The sequence below is a fragment of the Chiloscyllium plagiosum genome, chromosome 18 (genome assembly GCF_004010195.1).
Source record: "Chiloscyllium plagiosum isolate BGI_BamShark_2017 chromosome 18, ASM401019v2, whole genome shotgun sequence".
Taxonomy (NCBI): domain Eukaryota; kingdom Metazoa; phylum Chordata; class Chondrichthyes; order Orectolobiformes; family Hemiscylliidae; genus Chiloscyllium; species Chiloscyllium plagiosum.
This window is the reverse complement of record NC_057727.1, coordinates 4,021,056-4,042,390: the sequence shown is the minus strand read 5'-3', so window position 1 is coordinate 4,042,390 and position 21,335 is coordinate 4,021,056. Positions and strand designations below refer to the sequence as shown.

The 21,335-nt window shown below is 44.7% G+C and overlaps 1 protein-coding gene across 2 annotated transcripts in view; it reads left to right on the top strand.

The window, feature by feature from the left end:
• kbtbd12 (kelch repeat and BTB (POZ) domain containing 12) overlaps nt 1-19,618 on the top strand; it is a 49,469-nt gene extending 29,851 nt beyond the window's left edge. For both annotated transcript variants that reach the window (XM_043707588.1, XM_043707589.1), the window contains 2 exons: nt 14,066-14,263; nt 19,097-19,618. In XM_043707588.1, coding sequence (XP_043563523.1) covers nt 14,066-14,263; nt 19,097-19,266 — 368 coding nt within the window. In that variant the 3' untranslated portion in view covers nt 19,267-19,618. The remainder of the gene's footprint in view (nt 1-14,065; nt 14,264-19,096) is intronic.
• Nucleotides 19,619-21,335: the final 1,717 nt, after the last annotated feature.

Sequence of the window (21,335 nt, the reverse complement as noted above, 5' to 3'; positions counted from 1 at the left end):
AGGTGAATTGGCCATGCTAAGTTGCCTGTAGTGTTAGGAGAATGGGTCTGGGTGGGTTACGCTTCGGCGGGTTGGTGTGGACTTGTTGGGCCTGTTTCCACACTGTAAGTAATCTAATATTCCCTCAGTTCAGTAAGTTTTAACCTTAGCTAACAGTCTCTTGCATGGGACTTTATCAAAAACTTTCTGCAAGTCCATATAAACAACATCCATCAACTTATTTCTGACCATCAGCTTTGCCACCTCTTCAAAAAACTCTATGAGGTCTGTCAGGCATGACCTATCTTCATGAATCAATCCTGACTGTCCCCAATTAACTGACATTTTTTGAGGTTTTCAGTCAGCCTGTCCTTGATTATAGACTCCAACAATTTACCTGCCACCTATGTCACGTTAACTGGTCTGTAGTCCCCTGGGTTCGCTTCAGCCTTCTTAGAATCACAGAGTCATACAACACAGAAATAGACCCCCATCTGCACCAACTAGACATTCCAAACAGATCTAGTCCCACTTACCAGCATTTGGCCCATATCCCTCTAAACCCTTCCTATTCATATACCCATCCAGATGCCTTTTAAATGTTGTTATTGTGCCAGCCTCCACCTCTTCCTCGGGCAGCTCATTCCATACATGCACCATCCTCTGCGTGAAAAATGTGAAAAAGTTACCCCTCAGGTCCTTTTTAAATCTATCCTTTCTCACCTCCAGTCCCGGCAGCTCTCCTGCACCCTCACGTTTAGCAACATGCTTCCTTACAGAAGGGTAACAAGGAATGACATGAGCAAATTTCCAAACCATAAGTGCAACTCCTGAATCCAGGGAACTCTGAAAGATCATGGTGTGCTGTCCTACTGCCTTTAGCACACGTGGATGGAAATCATCAAATCCTGGGGATCTGTCACTCTTCAGTTCTATTAATCTCCCCATTACCAATTATTTACTTAAGCTAGTTTTATTTAGACCCTGGTCCCGATCTTCTATGAATTTCTTTGGGTCTTCCAGCAACGACTCTTCTTTTCAATTGGGAATATTGAAGCAAAATAACTGTTAGCAAGCCTATCATGTACCCAACAACATCCCCACTCTCAGCCTTCGATGGACCAACAGTGCCCTTAACCAGCCGCTTTCCCTTATATAACTGTAAAATCGCTCCTTATTGCCTCATGTCCTTTATAAGTTTCCTTTCCTAATCCTAATCTTACAAGCTGCTTCGTTGCCCCTTGTTTGTCCCAATCTGCAGGAGCTGGGAGCGTTTTGTGTACCTTTTCTTTTAATTTTCTGCTGTCCCTTACCTGCTCAGATGTCCGTGGCTGTAAGCATTGTGACATTTATTGCCATACTGCAGACAATGTGAGTGTGATTTACGTTACTGCAGAGACTGGCAGGAGCACACTAACCTCAGGTCTGTGTCCTAACAGCTCCTCCTTCACTTTGACCTCGTCCCCTACATTATCACAATGGATGGTGCTCACAGCACACAGCTGGACATTAACTTCCTCAGACCCACGTACAATTTGGTGGAGAAAGACCTTTCCACCTCACGAAGCCCTCACAAAGGCCTCATTGCTGTTGAAGGGCTTATGCCTGAAACGTCGTTTCTCCTACTCCTCGGATGCTGCCTGACCTGCTGTGCTTTTCTAGTGCCACACTCTCGACTCTGGTCAGATAAGGGCCTGGGGGCCTTGCTGTTGGGGTTAACCATAATGCAGTTGGATTTTATTACCATGCTGTGCACCCAGTGTTTGGACCTGGAGTTCCAGGCAATAGTCCAATGGTGGCCTTGCCCATGCCTGATTGGCTGATATTGACAGGCCTTGCCTGAGAGAAGCATTATGGGTTTCTCCAGCCAATCACAATCATCAATGCTCCTAGTAACATCGATTGAAACACCCATGATATTCAATGATTCAGCTCTCATGAGAATTTAGAGACTAATCCATGTATCTTTTAAATGTCTATATTTTTGGACTCACCTCTGATTTCTAATCTGGGACTGTTTTAACTGGAGTTTAGAAGGCTGAGGGGTGACCTCATAGAGGTTTATAAAATCATGAGAGGCATGGATAGGATAAACAGCTGGTTCATTTTTCCTGAGGGTGGGGGATTTCAAGACTGGGGATAATATTGTTAGGGTGAGAGGAGAAAGATTTAAATAAGACATGAAGAGCAACATTTTTAAACAGAGAGTGGTTTGTGTGTGGAATGAACTGCCAGAGGAAGTGGTGGATGTGGGTTCAGTTACAATGTTTAAAAGACATTTGGATAAGTGCATGAATAAACAAAAAATGTCTGTTGGATATGGGCCAAGTGCAAGCATGTGGGACTAGTTTAGTTTGGGAACATGACGAGTACAGACTGATTGGACTGAAGAGTCTGTTTCTGTGCTGGATGACTCTAGAATTCCTGCAGCTTGGAGGCAGGACCATCAAGTCCACACTGACTCTCTGAGGAGCATCCTACCCAGATCCATGTGTCTCCCAGGGCTAACCCACCGAGCCTGCACATCATGGGTAATTTCTCACGGCCAATCCACATAACCTACACATCTTTGGACTGTGGGACAAAAGCAGAGCGCGTGGAGGAAGCCCACGCAGACACAGAGAGAATGTGCAAACTCCACACAAACCAAGGCTGGAATTGAACCCAGCACTGTGAGGCAGCAGAGCTAACCACTGAGCCACTGTGCCACCCCCTGGGCTCCATGACTCTATGATTGGTGGCAGTGAACTGCCTCAAACCACCCTCATCCAGTGCCTCAGACTGGTAGGGGAGGAAACTAGGAGAAAGTGAGGACTGCAGATGCTAGAGATCAGAGTTGAGTGTGTGGTGCTGGAAAAGCACAGCAGCTCAGGCAGCATCTGAGGAGCAGAAAAGTTGACATTTCGCGAAGGACCCTCCATCAGGACTGGGAAGGGGGAAGGGGGCTGAGAGATAAAAGGGGGCATGGGTAGGGTGAGGCTCGGGGAAAGGTAGGTGGGATGGTGATAGGTGGGCGAAGGTAGGAGGTGATTGGGATAGGTCGGCGGGAAGTGAGGAGCAGATAGGTGAGAAGGAAGATAGCATAAGATGCCTGGAGTGGTCATCTGTGAAAACCCCACACTGTCCATTTGGAGCCAAAGAGAAGACTTTAGAACAATGGTTTAGCTAAAAGGCAGGGTCCCTCAGCTCTGGCCTAGAATCTGTGCTCATGTGAGAACTTCAACCCATGATCTGTGACAGGTATGAGTTGGTGGGGTAGAGGAGGGGGAGGGACATTTGCTTCCGCAAAGCTTTGGGGTCGTGTCAGAGACAGCATCGCGATGCTGCAAACAGTGAGGGTATAGGAGGGAGGAAGGCCGCGGGGAATGGGGCCTCTCGGGTAAAACAGAAAGGAGCAAAACAGCAAAATAAAAGCTGTTGACACAGGGATAATTTGGAAGCTGGAGATGAAGTAAAGGTCACCTATTAAACAATTAAGCCTTCTTGTGAAGGCTATTCAATGAAAATTTCACTGTGTCTCTCTAGAGTTCAGCAACTGTGATAATCTGTCCGGTTCCCATTTGATAAAGTGCCTTAATGCATTTATAGTGGTTCCCACCAGATTAAAGCACATTGCTTATAACAGGAACCTCACTCTTGGAGGTTATCCAAAAGTATCTCAATTGCCTTGGCATTTATCGAACAATCAAAGCCTCTTTTCACTTTGATTTCTTCACAAACATGCTTATGTCCTGGGAAAGGAAAAAAGCACAGTCAAGTACAGTTGAGTTCAATGCAGCTGTCAAGAACAGAACTGTCCTATGTGACATCTGCAGGGAAATTACAAGTAACGAAGTCTTACTATAAATCGCAGAGGCTACAAATTGAACCATGGTGAATGCTGTCAGCTGATTTGTGGCAGAAATCATCTGTATTTGTGAAAGAATAAACTAAAGTTCGGGAAGGGGTTACCAATTATATATATATAGAATCTCCACTTTTGTATGCCAAAGATGTATTCTTAATCATGACTTCCACAGCCATGGAAAGAAAATAGGAAATCAAGATTATAGAAACATCTGTTCAACATCTGAAGAAGAAGGCAAGTTCCAGTATATACAGCATATTTTGGAGCTGGAGAAGGTGAAAAATCAAAGAGTAAAGTTATACTAGAACTGAGATTCTTTTCAGATTGGAACAGGCTACGGGGTCTTTCCTCTGCTTAAAAGCGAGGCTGTGGAGTGGCCTGATAGAGGTCTTTAAGATCATGAAATGGTTTGATAACGTAGACATTGAAGCGTATTTTGTAAAGGCTTTGATTGTTGAAGGAATGCCAAGTCAATTGAGATGATCCACTTTGGGAGCAGAAACAGGAAGACGATAGATTGGGAAAGGGGGAGGTGTAACAAGACCTGGGTGTCCTTGTACACCAGTCAGTGAAAGTAAGCATCGCAGGCGGTGGAGATGGCAAATGGTATGTTGGCCTCCATAGCAAGAGGATTGGAGTACAGGGGCAGCTGCAGTTATGGAGTCAAAATGTGTGGTGCTGGAAAAGCGCAGCCGGTCAGGCAGCATCCAAGGAGCAGGAGAATCGATGTTTTGAGCATAAGCTGTTCATCACATTCCTGATGAAGGGCTTATGCTCAAAATGTTGACTCTCCTGCTCCTCGGATGCTGCCTGATCGGCTGTGCTTTTCCAGCACCGCACGTTTTGACTCTGATCTCCAGCATCTGCAGTCCTCACTTTCTCCTACACATGTACAGGTGAGATCTCAGCTGGGGTATTGTGTGCAGTTTTAGTCTCCTTATCTGAGGAAGGATGTTCTGACAACGACAGAGTGCAACAAAGGTTCACCGAACTGATTCCTGGGACAGCAGAACGGACATATGAAGACAGACTGGATCATTTAGGACCACGGTCACTGGAGAATGGAGGGGGTGAGGGGGAATCTCATAGAAACCTAGAAAATTCTAACAGGACCAGACAGGGTAAATACGGGAAGGATGTTCCTGATGACCGGGGAGTCCCAAACCAAGTGTCACCAACTAAGGCTATGAGTGATTTTGGACTGAGACAGGGAGAAATTTCTTCACCCAGAGAATGGGGAGCCTGTGGAATTCTCTGCCACAGAGAGTGGCTGAGATCAAACATTGAATGTTTTCAGAAAGAAGTCAGGGGTAGTTCCTTAGGGTTAAAAGCATCAAAGGGAATGGGAGAGAGTGGAAACAGGCTACTGAGTTGGAATGACAGAACAGACTTGAAGAGCCAAATGGCCTATTCCTGCACATAGTTTCTATGTAGAGAATTTATTCCTACCTGCGTGTAAGAGCAGAATTCAGGGCTAGAGTTATATAAACAAACTATCGGGTCCAGAACTAGAATCCTCAACCGCTCCTCATATGATACGCCCTTCATCCCTGGAAACATTCCTGTAAATCTTCTCTGGACTCCAAGGCTAGCACATCCTTCCTTAGATCCAAAACTGCTCACAATATTCCAAACCCGATCTGACCAGAGCCTTGTACAGCGTCAGCAGTACATCTCTGCTCTTGTATTCTAGCCCTCTTGAAGTGAATGTGAACATTGCATTTGCCTTCCTAACTGCCAACTCAACTTTCATGTTCAGTCACCGCATGACAAAAGCCTCCTTCCTTCCTTCCTTGATCATTCACAACCTTCCATCTCCCAGTCATCCACAGCAGCTCCGATACCCCACCACCCCCACCCCCCGGAATGACTAGGTCTAGCTCTCGCAGAGAGTCAGAGCTCACTGCTGAAGGAGTGGCACATGGTTAGGGTTACCTCCCTGGGGAAGCTCAGTGACCAAGCCTCCATGTTTTCCAGTGTGGGGAATTATGAGAAAGTGAGGACTGCAGATGCTGGAGATCAGAGTTTTAGAGTGTGGTGCTGGAAAAGCACAGCAGGTCAGGCAGCATCCGAGGAACAGGAGATACGACGTTTCAGGCATAAGCCCTTCATTAGGAATCATCAGCCCTCCTGATGAATGGCTTATGCCCAAAACGTTGATTCACCTGCTCCTCGGATGCTGCCTGACCTGCTGTGCTTTTTCAGGACCACACTCTCAACTCTAATGGGCTGAAGGACCTTACCACATTCTAGTCTCCCTCTCCCTAGTGCAGGTATCCCCACATTACTGAGGGGGGAGGATGTGGTTGAAGTCCCGTGGCTCCCCAGTTACAAATGAAACACGTGCAATGAACTGTTCAATTCAACAGAGAGTGGGCAAGCTGTGCCTGCAGTTCTCATTAACATAAAGCTGAGGCCGTAGAGAAAAGGCCCACAGAGATATCAGGAGCCAAACGTTGATGGGCAGCTTACAAACTGATCTAAATCTGCACTGTCCTGCTCTGATCTTGCAATTGAATCAAACGAGTTAATACGCGTGAATATTTAATTAATCACGCCTGCCAAAGCTGGCTGGATTCAGACAATCTGTGTGTGATGTGACATGACGGCAAAATCACTCTGACATGACCTCGCATCATTTCAGCTGTCATAATCACTTTCAGTTCATCGTGTGCCCAACTGATTCCATTCAGGGACACGGCGGGCAGTAAAGGAAGGGAAATAGTTTTGTAAAGCATCGGTCTATTCTATTTCCTCATCCCTCCCCAAGTCCAATTTTATCTTTCAATCAGTAGCTGGCTTGAGGAAGACTTGCATTTACATGGTGCCTTTCAGGACTTCAGGATAATTAAAAGTACTTTACAGTCAATGTTTGAAGTGCAGAAACTCTTATAATGTCGCAGCCAATTTACACATGGAAAAATCCTATAAAGAACAAAGAATAAAGAAAATCTGCCCAGACACATCTTAAATGAATCTACCGTGCCTGCCTCTACCACCTCTGCTGGCAACGCGTTCCAGACACCTACCACCCTCTGTGTGAAGTACTTGCTGCATGTATCCCCCTTAAACTTTCCACCTCTCACCTTGAAAGCATGACCCCTCGTTATTGAATCCTTCACCCTGGGAAAAAGCTTATCTCTATCCACCCTGTCTATACCCTTCATGATTTTGTAAACCTCAATCAGGTCCCCCCTCAATCTCCGTTTTTCTAATGAAAACAAACTTAACCTACTCAACCTCACTTCATAGCTAGCACCTTCCATACCAGGCAACATCCTCGTAAACCCTCTCTGCACGCTCTCCAAAGCTTCCACATCCTTTTGGTAATATGGCGACCAGAACTGTACACAGTATTCTAAATGCGGCCAAACCAATGTCTTGTACAATTTTAACATGAATTTTAATATTCGTGAGGTAAAAGACCATATCTCTTTCTTCAGTGAACGTTAGATGAGGACCTGGGTGGGGGGGAGGGAGACTTCTCCTGCTTTTCTTTTGACACAGTTCCAATCCTGTGTGCCCCTTGAGAGGGTATAAACAGACAGTTTAACATCACCTCCAAAAATGGACTGATCCCTGAGGGAGTCTTAGCTCATATCAGGACTTAAATCCCTGTAAAGGATCTTAAAACCCACAACCTTTTGGCTCAACAGCAGCTCCTACGGTCTAATTGAAGGAATCCTGGTGGGTGGCTTACAAAAATACAAATTGCAAAGACCACAGAAATGTTGCAGTGGAGATGAGGCAACTTGTACCAGACTATCCCCTAGTACCAATCTCCTGCCATTTCTCCACATCCTTTCACACCCCCATCGCTATCCAAATAATTGTCCAGTACCTCTCTTGAATGCCTCAATTGAACGTGTTTCCACCATTTTCCAGGCAGTGCATTCCAGACCCTAAATACTCACTGTGTGAAAACAATTTTCTTTCTCATATCACTCTTGCTTCATTTGCATGTGACTTTAAATCTACACCCTCTTGTTCCTGTTTCTTTTACAAATGGAGTACTGCAGGAACCGATCTTCACTTCTGAACTCAAATCCTCTTGCAGTGAACATTTGCTTTCCTAACTGTTTGCTGCACCTGCCTGTCTATCTTCGAGGTCACTTTGTACATCCACATTGGCCAACATATCACCATTAAAAATTACTCTTCCTTTCAAAGTGTATAACCATGAGGCCACCGGGACTAGGGGTGGATGGCTGGATAGCAAGTTCCTGTCCTAAGCTTCCCCCACTCTTGGTCGCTGTGTAATACATTCTCTGTCTGAAACTAAAATTGCAGATAAAGGCAGATTGTGAGGCATGCTATGGTGAAAATTAGCTGCACGGAAGTGGAGCTCGTGAATTACACAAATTCTTAATGAGAGCAGCAGGGAGCTTTGGAAGTCAGAAACTCAGGTGTCTAATTCTCACAATGTCTCATCCCATCCAATGCATGAGTGTTCACTCCAGGCTCCCTCAGCTCACCAAACAATCCTCTCTTCATTTAGAGGTGATGTGCTTCCCTCGACTTTTAATATCACAATTGGCTTTCCAACATCAGGCCCTGTCTGATTTAGAACTATCTCCCTCTAAACATACAACATAGAACAGGACAGCACAGTACAGACCCTTCAGCCCTCAATGTTGTGTCAGCCATTTATCTGACTTTGCAATCCTGACAGAAACCCCAGTCCAAAAGAATATTGGACGCCAGTCAGCTGCTTGGCCATTTGAGATTCCTCTGATATTCAACATGATTGATCAAGCCTTAATTCTGATAATATCCTTTTAAATCGCTTAATACTGAAAACGATATTATCCTTTGCCTTGAATACACTCACTGACTGAGTATCCACATTTTCTGACAGGAGAAATCAAAAGGTTCTCAACTTTTTCCGTGAGGAAATCTCATTTCATCTCTGCTCGACTCCTTAAACCACACCATGTGATCCCACAGCCTGGGAATCAGTGTCTCAGCATCAAACCCCTTACACAAACTCCGACTGATTGAGGATGCCAACCCCTTACACAAACTCCGACTGATTGAGGATGCCAACTATTACAATTCTCATCAATCCTGCTCAAATGGCACCCCCTGCTGGACAACCTCCACTGTCTCACCTTTTCCACAAGATTTCAAATCCCCTTTGTAGACTTATTGCATGCAGCCTGCCCTAGTCCTCCAGCATCTCTGATTGTGGCTTTATGTACTGCTCCAGAGACTTGATCCTGCAATGCAGGCTGAGACTCTCAGTGCAATACTGAGGGGGTGCTGCACTGTTGAAGCTGCTATCTTCACAATGAGACTTCAAACCAAGGCTCCGTCTGCCACTCCTTGAGTATTTCAAAGGAAAGGAGATTTCTCTATCCATTAAATGTGGCACGGTGACTCAGTTGTTAGCACTGCTGCCTCACAGCGCCAGGGACCTGAGATCATTTCCACCCTCGGATGACATTCTCCCTATGTCTGCATGGGTTTCCTCCCACAGTCTGAAGATGTGCAGGATTGGCGATGGGAAACGTGGGGTTGTAGGGATCGAGTAGGGGCTGGGTGGAATGCTCTTCACAGGGTTAGTGCAGCACCATAAGAACTAGGAGCTGGAGTAGGCCATTTGGCCCATCGAGCCTGCCCTGCCATTCAATAAGATCATGGCTGATCTCTTAGTGGAGTCAGCTCCATTTACCCACCCTCTCACCGTAATCCTTAATTGCGGTTGTTGTAGGTACGTTCACCGAGCTGGAAGTTGATTTGCAGATGTTTCGTCCCCTGTCTCAGTGACATCTTCAGTGCCGTGGAGCCTCCTGTGAGGTGCTGCTGTACTGTGCCGTTTGGAATTTATTAGGTTTCATTCCCACTGCTTCCAGTTGCCGGTTCCAGTTGTTTTATTGTCGGCGAATATACCCAGAACCACCACAACCAGCAGCCGAGCTACAAATCCTTACATATCACCATCTGGATGTGCCCAAGCCTGCCAATGGTGTGACTGAGATACCTTGGGCCAATTCACTGCACCAATCCTTCTTGTTGGTGTTAGTCTGAGTTACTAGTACCAAGTGAAGAAAGGATGCCCACATAAAGCCTTTAGCAGAAAAGAATCATGAAGTCGCAGACGTCTACGGCACAGAAAAAGCCCCTTTAGGCCATCGAGCAAAGCTTGCTCTTGATCAACAGTAAAAGTTTATTACATATTAGTTAGAATCATAGTGATAGAGATGTACAACATGGAAACAGACCCTTCGGTCCAACTCATCCATGCCGACCAGATATCCTAAACTAACCTAGTTCTATTTGCTAGCATTTGGCCCACATCCCTCTAAACCCTTCCTATTCATATACCCATCCAAATGCCTTTTGATTGTTGTAATTGTACCAGCTCCACCACTTCCTCTGGCAGCTCATTCCATACATGCACCACTCTCTGCGTGAATAATTTTCCTCTTAGGCCCCATTTAAATCTTTCCCTCTCACCCTAAACCTATATCCTCTAGTTTTGGACTCCCCTAGCCTGGGAATCTACCCTATTCATGCTCCTCATGATTTTATAAACCTCTATAAGGTCACCCCCCAGCCTCTGATGCTCCAGGGAAAACAGCCCCAGCCTATTTAGCCTCTCCTTATAGCTCAAACACTCCAACTCTGGCAATATCCTTGTGAATCTTTTCTGATCAAAGGGTCATGCAACTTATGCAAATGTATTGAACAAACACACTCTCTCACACAAATACACACACACACACAGACCTTCTCCAACTGTGGCAATATCCTTGTGAATCTTTTCTGAACCCTTGCAAATTTCACAACATCCTTCCTATAGCAGGGAGAACAGAATTGAATGCAGTAATCCAAAAGTGGCCTAACCAAAGACCTGTACAGCCACAACTTGACTTCCCAACTCCTGTACTCAATACTCTGACCAATAAAGGTAAGTGTATCAAACTTCACTATCCTGTCCACCTGTGACTTCACCTTTAAGGAACTTTGAACCTGCACTCCAAGGTCTCTTTGTTCAGCAACACTCCTAATAGCTGATGACGTCTCAGATATGCAATTGTCTCCTTGTGAGACAGGCTCAGTTTAAGCATATGCATTTATTGACTTTCCTCTGGAACAACACACCAGTTGGCTACTCTCAGGAACAGTTTTATATTTGGATGGGTGGAGCTTATTTCGTGATATCAATTAACCCTTACAGGTACGAACTGTGTTGCAGAATCGCTACCATGTGCTGTGGCTGATTCGGAAACTTTTCCTCCTGTTAATGCTCATTATGAGGAGGAAGGATTTGCAGGTAGCCACTCACCCTGTGTGCCTGCATTCTGAACATGTGTGTCTTGACCATTGAGTCCTGGGGTAGGACATGAACCCAGAACTTCAGCTACTGACCACTGCACAACAAAACACAGCCTATGAATGGACAAAGAACACACACACTTCCACCCCTGAATTCAGGGGAGACTCTACATTCCAGGAGTAACAGAGAAACATAGAAAATGGGAGCAGGAGTAGGCCATTTGGCCCTTTGTACCTGCTACGCCATTCAATGCTATTTGTGCAACTCAGTGCCCTATACCCAGTTTCTACGCATACCCTGATTTTTTGCTTCCCAGATTCTTTGATAACAAAAGGAATCATTATTATTTCTGTACCAGCACTTTGATCTACAAAGCTGAAATGCTTTTACACAAACTTACGATTTTTCAAAGTTCACTTTTCGTTTATTCACTTGTGGGATATGAATGTGGCTGGCTGGGCCCAGCATTTATTGCCCGTCCCTAGTTGCCCCTTGAGAAGGTGAGAGTAAGCTGCCTTCTTGAACCGCTGCTGTCCATGTGCTGTGGGTTGACCCACAATGCCCTAACGGAGGTAATTCCAGGATTTTGACCCAGCGACAGTGAAGAAACAGTGATGTCTGAGTGGAAATGATGAACTGTTTATGCAGCTAACAAACTAATGATTGAGGAAGGGTAATGAATCAGTAGTAATGAATTATCAGATTCAAAGATGACTTGTTCAAATGTTTCATTCATGTGTATTCAAGAAAGCCTCCTACCTTAACTCCAATTTCCAGCCTGATCCCCATATCTCTAAACTCCCTTAGTATCCTTTAAGTTGTTAATATTAGCGACTAAAGGTATTTACAAAGCAGGGAAATAACTTTAATCATGGCCACAGGGCTCAGCTGAGACCCCATAGAAAATCTTTGACATTTCCAAGATCAATGCCAACATATGTTGCTGGGAGCCAGGGCATCTTTGATCATCCTGACTTTATCCTCTAACGCATATATCCCAGTCTTTTCAACTCCCTAGCCACTAGGGGTGCCTGGGACACACAATTCTCCCCTCTAAGGCGCACACCAGCCTTGGAGAAACATCTAAGGACTATGTTCATGTCTCTTAGTGCTTGTTAGTGGTCTTCACTGTTATTCATGATGTGGAGGTACTGGTGTTGGACTGTTGTGGACAAAGTCAAACATCACGTGATACCGGGTTATAGTCCAACAGGTTTATTTGAAATCGCAAGCTTTCAGAGATAGTGAGAGAGAATAATCAGGCAGATAGTGAGAGAGAATAATCAGACACAGAATTTATAGCAAAAGATCAAAGGGTCATGCAAATTATGCAAATGTATTGAACAAACACACTCTCTCACACAAATACACACACACACACACAGACAGACCTTCTCTCATATACACACACATACTCCCTCTCCCTCTCACTCATTCACTCTCTTTCACACGCACATGTACACACACACACACACACACACACACACAAAATCTATGGGTGAATTTGCATTTACAGATTTGTATTTGCAGATACATTCTATTTTGTACAAAAAGTGCACAATCTGGAGGCAGTCAGTCCATGTGGCATTTTATAAAATCCTACTTTGGAAACAGAACTAGTTTGACTCAAGGTTGAGTACAAACAGTATTGAAACATGCCCTCACACCCAAAATGCATTGTCTGACCTGAGGTCTCACCTTTAATCTGATAAAACCTGAAGTTATCTTGGGGCAGTGACTTGAAAGAAATTCTGGGATTTACATATTGATCAATCAAAGCTTGCAACTCCACTCAAACTGATTGAAGACTTAACAACCATCTAGGTTTGTTCAGTACATTCACATAAGTTGTATGACCCTTTAATCTTTTACTTATAAATTCTGTGTCCGATGCATTCTCTCTCACTAGCTCCCTGAGGAAGGAGTGAGGCTCCGAAAGCTTAAGTTTCAAATAAACCTGTTGGACTATAAACCCATAACGATTATGTCATGTGATATTTGACTTTGTTCATTGTTATTAGCACATCATCCAGATAAATGGCAGCCTGCTGAGTATCCCTGGCAATTTCATTTTTATTTCAGATTTCTTTTCTTTAATTCAATCCCAGGACCAGGGTGTCACTGGCTAGGCCAGTATTTATTGCCCAGAGGACCGTTAAGAGTCACCCACATTGCTGTGGGTCTGGAGTCACATGTAGGCCAGACCAGGTAAGGATGGCAGTTTCCTTCCCTCAAGGGCATTAGTGACCCAGATGGGTTTTTCCAACAAAGAACAACAGATTAAGAAGATGAGGGTGGATTCAAAAAGATTCTTTAAGTATATTAAAGGAAAAAGAATAACTGGAGAGAGAAGAGGAAACAGGGTGGCACGGTGGCTCAATGGTTAGCACTGCTGCCTCACAGCACCAGGGACCTGGGTTCAATTCCAGCTTCGGGTGACATTCTGTGTAGAGTTTGCACATTCTCCCCGTGTCTGTGTGGGTTTCCTCCAAGTGCTCTGGTTTCCTTCCACAATCCAAGGATGTGCTGGTTAGGTAAATTGGCCAAGCTAAATTGCCCATAGTGTTCAGGGATGTGTAGGTTAGGTGCAATAATTAGGGGTAAATATAGGGAAGGGGAATGGGCTATTCTTCGGAGGGTCAGTGTGGACTTGTTGGGCCAAAGGGCCTGTTTTTATACTGTTGGGATTCTATGATTCACAGGTATCATTAGATTCTTAATTCTAGAATTCATTGAATTCAAATTCCACTATCTGCTGTGGCAGGATTTGAACCTGGTTGCCCAGAACATTACTTCGATCAATAGTCTAGCAATAATACCACTCAGCCATTGCCTCCCCTGGTCCCATCACCCATCGTTCTTCGTTTTATTTTAGATGAGTTTATTTCGATGGGGTGAATGGCCTCACTCCACCATGTCTGTATTTTTAGGTGCAATTTAGAAGTTTTTCATTTCAGGTGGGATAGGCTGCAGTGGGCCGGACCGAGGCCAGGCCAGGAGGTGTTTGGATGCTGTGGAAATCTACAACCCGGATGGAGATTTCTGGAGGGCAGGGCCTCCTCTGCCAACCCCGATTCTGTCACTACGCACCAACTCCACCAACGCCGGGGCAGTGGAGGGAAAGCTGTACATCTGTGGAGCATTCCGCGGAGCAGGTATAAACAGATGCGATGGTTTATTTACTTGGCTGGCTCTGACCTGATCAAACAAAAAACAAATTGATATTGAGCCAGTGAAGGAAATCATTTGGAACAAAGACAGAAATTGCCGGAAAAGTTCAGCTGGTCTGGCAGCTTCATAGAATCCCTTCAGTGTGGAAATAGGCCCTTCAGCCCAACAAGTCCACACCAACCCTCTGAAGAGTAACCCATCCAGACCCATTACCCTACATTCCCCTGACTAATGCACCCAGCCTACATGTCCCTGAACACTATGGGCAATTTAGCATGGCCAATTCACCCTAACCTGCACATCTTTGGATTGTGGAAGGAAACCCACACAGACGCAGGGAGAACACGCAAACTCCACACAGACAGTGACCCAAGGCTGGATTCAAACCCAGGTCCATGGCACTGTGAGGCAGCAGTGCTAACCACTGAGCCACTGTGCCACCCAGATGCTTTTTCCAGCAACTTCTGTTTTTGTTCCTGATTTACAACATCCACAGTTCTTTCAGTTTTTATTTATTTTTTAATTCATAGTTGCACAAAATGCAATACAATAATAACAATGCAGAAGAGAAATGGGGGCACACAGAACCACAGAGTGCCTGAAATTTCACAAAACAAACAGCACTACATAAAACAAATGCGGAATTTTCACACATTGTCCGCTTAAAGGTACCACGATGACAGAAACCCAGCAAAGGGCCGAGTTCAGCCCTGAAGGGCAGAGTTTACACCAGGTCGATGCCCACAATATACAATTACACACACTTTACCCATCACCTGCTCCCAGTCACAAAGGAAAGCAATCTACAAAACACAATATAGCCAAAAGCTATATTCAACAATAAAAAACACTGATTACATTTCTTTTGGTTTATAACAAGGAAAACGTTTGGATTGGCCATCAGACATTTGGTCAAAGGTATTGGGTTTAAACAGCATCTTAAAGGCAGATGGGCTATCCAATGAGAAACAAAGGCAGATTAACCACTGGAGAATTTCAGCAGGTCTGGCAGCATCTGTGGAGAGAGGGACAGAGTTAACCTTTCAAGTCTGATATGACTTTTGTTCAGAACAGAAAGGTATTGAAAAATAGGCACTTTTTTAAAAAAAGCTGCATTTTCTAATCAAAGCTGTTATTACACACCTTTGGAGTAGGTCAGATTTGAACCGAGATCTCCTGGCTCAGAGGTAAGGACACCACCATTGTGCTATACAGGTAGTGGGTTATATGACAAAATACAAGGGCAGAGGGCCACTGTTGGCAGAGAAAACTGCCTAATTCTTGACAAAGGAGGAGTGAAGGGGGAGATGGTGCAATCGTGCAAAAGACAAAGAGATTGTTAATAGTGGGGAAGGAAAGATACAGATGAATCATTGAATCTCCACAGTGTGGATGCAGGCCATTTAGCCCAAAAAGTCCATACTGACTCTGGAAAGAGCATCCCACCCAGACTCACACTGCTACCCTTTCCCCCTGCATTTCCCACAGCTAATCCACCTAACCTAGTACATACACATTTGGACTGTGTCAGGGCAGAATGTATAAGCTCCCCAGACAGTTGCCCGAGACTGGGATTGAACCTGGGTCCCTGATGCTGGGAGGCAGCAGGGCTAACCATGGGCCACTCCAATGTCCGAAGGGTGCAAATTAAAAGTGTGAAAGGGAGAAAATTATTTCTTCCTACTATGTTCAAATTAACAGGATACAATAATGTCAAGGGGGAGAGGGTGGGGAGAGAATATAAGAAAAATGTAGGTCAGACACAAACTGCTCAATGTTGAATTAATATTGAGATCTCAAAACTGCAAAATGTTGAAGTAGCTGACCCAGGACAGAATTGTTAGCACAGGAACATAAGGATTTATGGGCCACATGGTAACAGTGTCTCAGTGGTCAGTACTGCTACCTCACAGCATCAGGGACCCAGGTTCGATTCCAGCCTCGGGCAACTGCCTGTGCGGGTTTCTTCTGGATGCTCTGGTGTCCTCCCATGGTCCAAAAATGTGCAGGTTAGGTCGCTTTATGGCCACATGTACTCAAACAGGAGCAGTGGAAAGTTTACAAGTCACCACTTACAGGCACAAGGTACAAATTCTGTAAAGAAAAATTAGAAATAAAAAGCCCACCATTGCAGATTGTAGGAATGAGTTAGAAAATGGAGAAATAAAAAAGTTCAGAACAGCAGCCCTTCCAATCCAGCCTCTAGTCCTCATCTTGAGGTTAGAAGATCGCTCTGGAATCACCTTGAGGCCGGGAGACCGCTCTGGAATCACCTTAGAACATAGAATGTAAAAAGGTACAACAAATAACAGGCCCTTTGGCCCACAATATTGTGCCGAGCATTAATCCTAATGTAAAATAAAATAACTTAACCTACACACCCCTCAACTCACTGCTGTCCATGAGCATATCCAGCAGTCACTTAAATGTCCCTAATGACTCTGCTTCCACCACCACCGCTGGCAACGCATTCCATGCATTCACAACTCTCTGTGTAAAGAACCTTCCTCTGATGTCTCCTTTATACCTTCCTTCTAATAGCTTAAAATCATGACGCCTTGTGCCAGTCAATCCTGCCCTGGGGAGAAGTCTCTGGCTATTGACTCTATCCATTCCTCTCATTATCTTGTATTTCTCGATCAGGTCACCTCTCTTCCTCCTTCTGTCCAGAGAGAAAAGTCTGAGCTTAGTCAACCTCTCTTCATAAGACAAGTCCTCCAGTCCAGGCAGCATCCTGGTAAACCTTCTTTGCACTCTCTCCAAAGCCTCTGTATCTTTCCTATAGTAGGGCGACCAGAACTGGACACAATATTCCAAGTGTGGTGGTCTCACCAGGGACTTGTAGAGCTGCAGCAAAACCTCGTAGCTCTTAAACCTTGAAGCCGAAATGGAAAGATGCTTCACCAAATCCAAGTCTGCACCAAGGTCAGGAGTTCAGGATGTCACCGAGAGGAAAAAGACACAAAAAAAGAAATGGACGGAGCAGACAAGTGCCAGCTGAAATGTCCTACTTTGCCGCCATCTTGGAAGTTGTAGCTAGGTTACATGGATAGAGTGGGGTGAGGTGGGATGCTGTTTGGAGGGTCAGTGTGAACTTGAGGGGCCAGATTCGTTGAAATGTTCAGTCAAAGATATTGGTTTTAAACAGTTTCTTAAAGGCAGAGAGAGAGAGGAGGACTTTAGAGCTGAGGTCAGTGTTCCCTCTGTGCCCCTATTTTGATAACTGAGTCATCAGTGAGAGCTGAGAGCATGGGAATACAGTGTCATAACGTGGCCGCACCCACATGGCTACCATTGTTACCTCACCAGCACGCAATCCCACTTGGGGTCCCAACTCCACCCCCTTCTCTGGGAAACCCTGGCTTAAGCTGAAGGGATGACAAACAATAATGGGGAAGGTATAAAATTCCAAAGAGTCAGATTGGAATCGAAACACTAACTCCATTTCTCCCTCTCCAGTGATGCTGCTAGACCTGCTGAGTTTCTCCAGCATGTTCTGCTTTCATTTCAGATTTCCAAGATCCACAGTGCTCAGGTTGTAAGTTAGCTCACTGAGCTCACTGAGCTGTTCTCAGACATTTTGTCACCACGCATAGGGAATATCATCAGTGAGCTTTTGGTGAAGCATTGGTGTTCTGTCCCATTTTCTATTTATGAGTCGTGGTCTGTTAAGGTGGGTGATATCACCTTACAAACTTACAGTCTGAACTTCAACCTGAGTTACAAATCTTCTCAAAAATCGCATCTGCAGTGTTGCGCTTTTACAATTGGTTAAAATTGGGAATGTAGGAGAGGTCGGAATTTTGGGTGGTCATGGGGCGCAGGAATTCTGGGTAGTCGGGGAGTTGGACTGGTTTACAGAAGTAGGGAAGTGAGTGAGACCATGGAGAGCATTGAACACACTGGGTCAAAAATGTTAAAATCCTGGTGGATCAGGGTAGGGAGAATTGGTCAACAGGACTCTGTGTGAGTTAGGATTAAGGCGGTAGGGTTATAGGCTCAGGGTGAAGGATGGAAGGCAGGCTGGTTGGAGAGGGTGGGACTGGTCAAGTCTGAAGGTTAGGGAAAAAAATGGATAAACGTGGATGTTATTAATGCAGACAGTGAGGGCCTTGAGTTATGTAATTGTGCAAATAGACGTTGGGCAATGTAGCTCCTTCACTGCTTTAAAGAGACTCAGAATAGAGTCATGGAGTTCTACACTATGGAAGCGGGCCCTTCGGCCCAACTTACTCATGCTGAAACTTGTAGGAATAACTCCAACTGCCATATCCAAAGGAATATCTGAAAGTAAGTCCCTAACTTTGTAATACAGAACCTGTTGAAGGCGTGTGAGCATTTGTATTGAGCTGACAGCATCTTTGGAGAGAGAGCCACAAGGTTACATTTCGCATCAGGCACGATTGTTTTGTTCTGAAGTTTTAAGGTGAAAGGAGAAAGATTTAAAAGGGACATGGGGACAACTTTTTTTACACAGAGAGTGGTTCATGTGCGGAATGAACTTCCAGAGGTCAATGTGGGTGCGATTACAACATTTAAAAGATATTTGGATAAGTTCATGAAGAGGAAAAGTTCTGAGAGATAATTGCCAAACGCAGGCAGGTGGGTTTAGTTTATTTTGGGATCATGATTGGCATGGACTGACAGGATCGAAGGGTGTGTTTCCATGCTCTATGATTTTAAAGCACTGACTCTGTCTTTCTCTCTCCATAGATGCTGCTAAACCTGTTGAATTTCTCCAACATCCTCAGCCCAATTTCTGGAACCCACAGTAGTTTGCTTTTATTCACTGCCTTTCATTGTCTTCCTTTATTTAGATCGGCATGAAGTCATTGTTAAAGACATCTTGGAATTGGATCCTTGGGAGAATCAGTGGAATATAGTGGCCCACAATGTCCTCATGCACGACAGCTATGATGTCTGTCTGGTCGCAAGGCTCAATCCAAGGGACCTCATTCCTCCGCCTCCAGACTTGGTGGACCAATGAGAAAAGAGTGGCATGGGCTATTTGGGAGGGGGTGTGGGGGAGTGTGGGGTGTGGGGAGTCTTGAAGCTTGGCTATGGTTCAGTAGGCAACAATTTCACCCTGGCATCCAAAGGTTATGGGCGTAAGTCCATACTCCAGTTCTGGACACAGACTTGGCAACGAGACTATCCATGTGTGGTACTGAGGGAGTGCTGCGCTGTTGGAGGTGCCATCTTTCAGATGTTAAACCTGGCTTGTCCTCTGAGGTGGATGTAAAACACCCACTGGCCCTTTCTGAAGAAGAGCTGAGGAGCATTCCCTGATGTTTTAGCCAACATGTATCCCTCAACCAACATCATTAAATACAGCTTTTATGGAGTTTATCACATTGTTGTTGGAGTTTGTACAAATTGCACTCCTACATTTGAAAAAATATCTCGTTAGGTTTTTATGGGATAAAATGAAGGATGCTATATAATGCAAATCTTTCTTTCCTCTCTCTCAAAAATAAGAGTGAGAAGATAAATCTGCTGATCTCTACTCTGGACCATTGATTTTCTCTTTGGCTCAAACCCTCATTGTTTTGGTGCTAGATGCATTGACTGAAGCATTATCAAGTTATACATACCTGGTCCAATTTGCCAGTCCTTGAACACAGTAGCATAAGTGATGTTTGTTTCTGCAATTGTCATCGATCACCCCACTTAGTCACTCCCTCCAATTACTGATCACACCAAGCCATGATCTGGAGGAGCTGGTGTTGGACTGGGGTGGACAAAGTTAAAAATCACGCAACACCAGGTTATAGTCCAACAGGTTTATTTGGAACTACTAGCTTTCAGAGCACCGCTCCATCATCAGGTGGTTGTGGACTGTAAGATTCTAAGACACAGAATTTATAGTAAAAGTCTACAGTGTCATACAGTGATATATTGAACAAACCTGGATTGTTAAGTCTCAAACCTTAAACAGGCAATTGTTTGCAGCAAACTGGACAACCTCAACCACAACACTGTACAACCTTATCACGGCAACTCCTGCCATTACCTGTGGGGACACCACCCATCCTGTACGCGGCAGGTACTCATGTGACTCAGCCAATGTTGTCTTATCTCATACGCTGCAGGCATGGATGGCATGGTACACTGGCGAGACCGAGCAGAGGCTACAACAACGAATGAATGGACACTGGACAACAATCCCCAGACAGGGGTATTCCCTCCCAGTTGGGGAAAAATTCAACAGTCAGGGACATTTGGCCTCAGATCTTTGGATGGCCATCCTCCAAGGCGGACTTCAGGATAGGCAACGATGCAAAGTGGCTGAGCAGAGGCTGATAGCCAAGTTCAGTACCCATGGGGACAGCCTCAACCAGGACCTTGGGTTCATGAAACAATACACTCTCTCTCACACACACACCCACACACACACACACACACACACAATTACGCATACACACACACTCTTACATATACACACATGCACACAGTCCCTCTCTCATGCATACATTCTCTCATATACACAAACACATACAGCCCCCACACTCACACCCACGCACACACTCCATCACACCCACACACACATTTTACCAAGCTTTCACACATGCAAACACACTCTCTCATGTGTACTCACACTCACACTCACACACTCACTCTCTCTCTCTCTCACACACACATGCACGCTCACATACATATAGGTCTATGGGGTGATTTTGTATTTGCAGAATTATATTTGCAGATACATTTTATTTTGCACAAATAAAAAATGCACAATATGCGGGCAGTCAATCCATGTAATATTTTGTAAATTCCACTTTGGAAATAGAACCAATCTGACTCAAGACTAGGACACAGACAGACTCTGACCTCACACCTTTAATGCATTATCTGAGCTGAGATGTCACCTTTTGTTATAAAACCTTAAGTTATCTCAAGAAGGTGACTTAAAAGAAATTTTAGGATTTACGTATTAATAAGCCTGCAACCCATTCTAAAAGATGAAAAACTTAACAATCCAGGTTTGTTCAGTGTATCACTGTATGACACTGTAATCTTTGCTATAAATTCTGTGTTGTATGATCCTGCTCCACA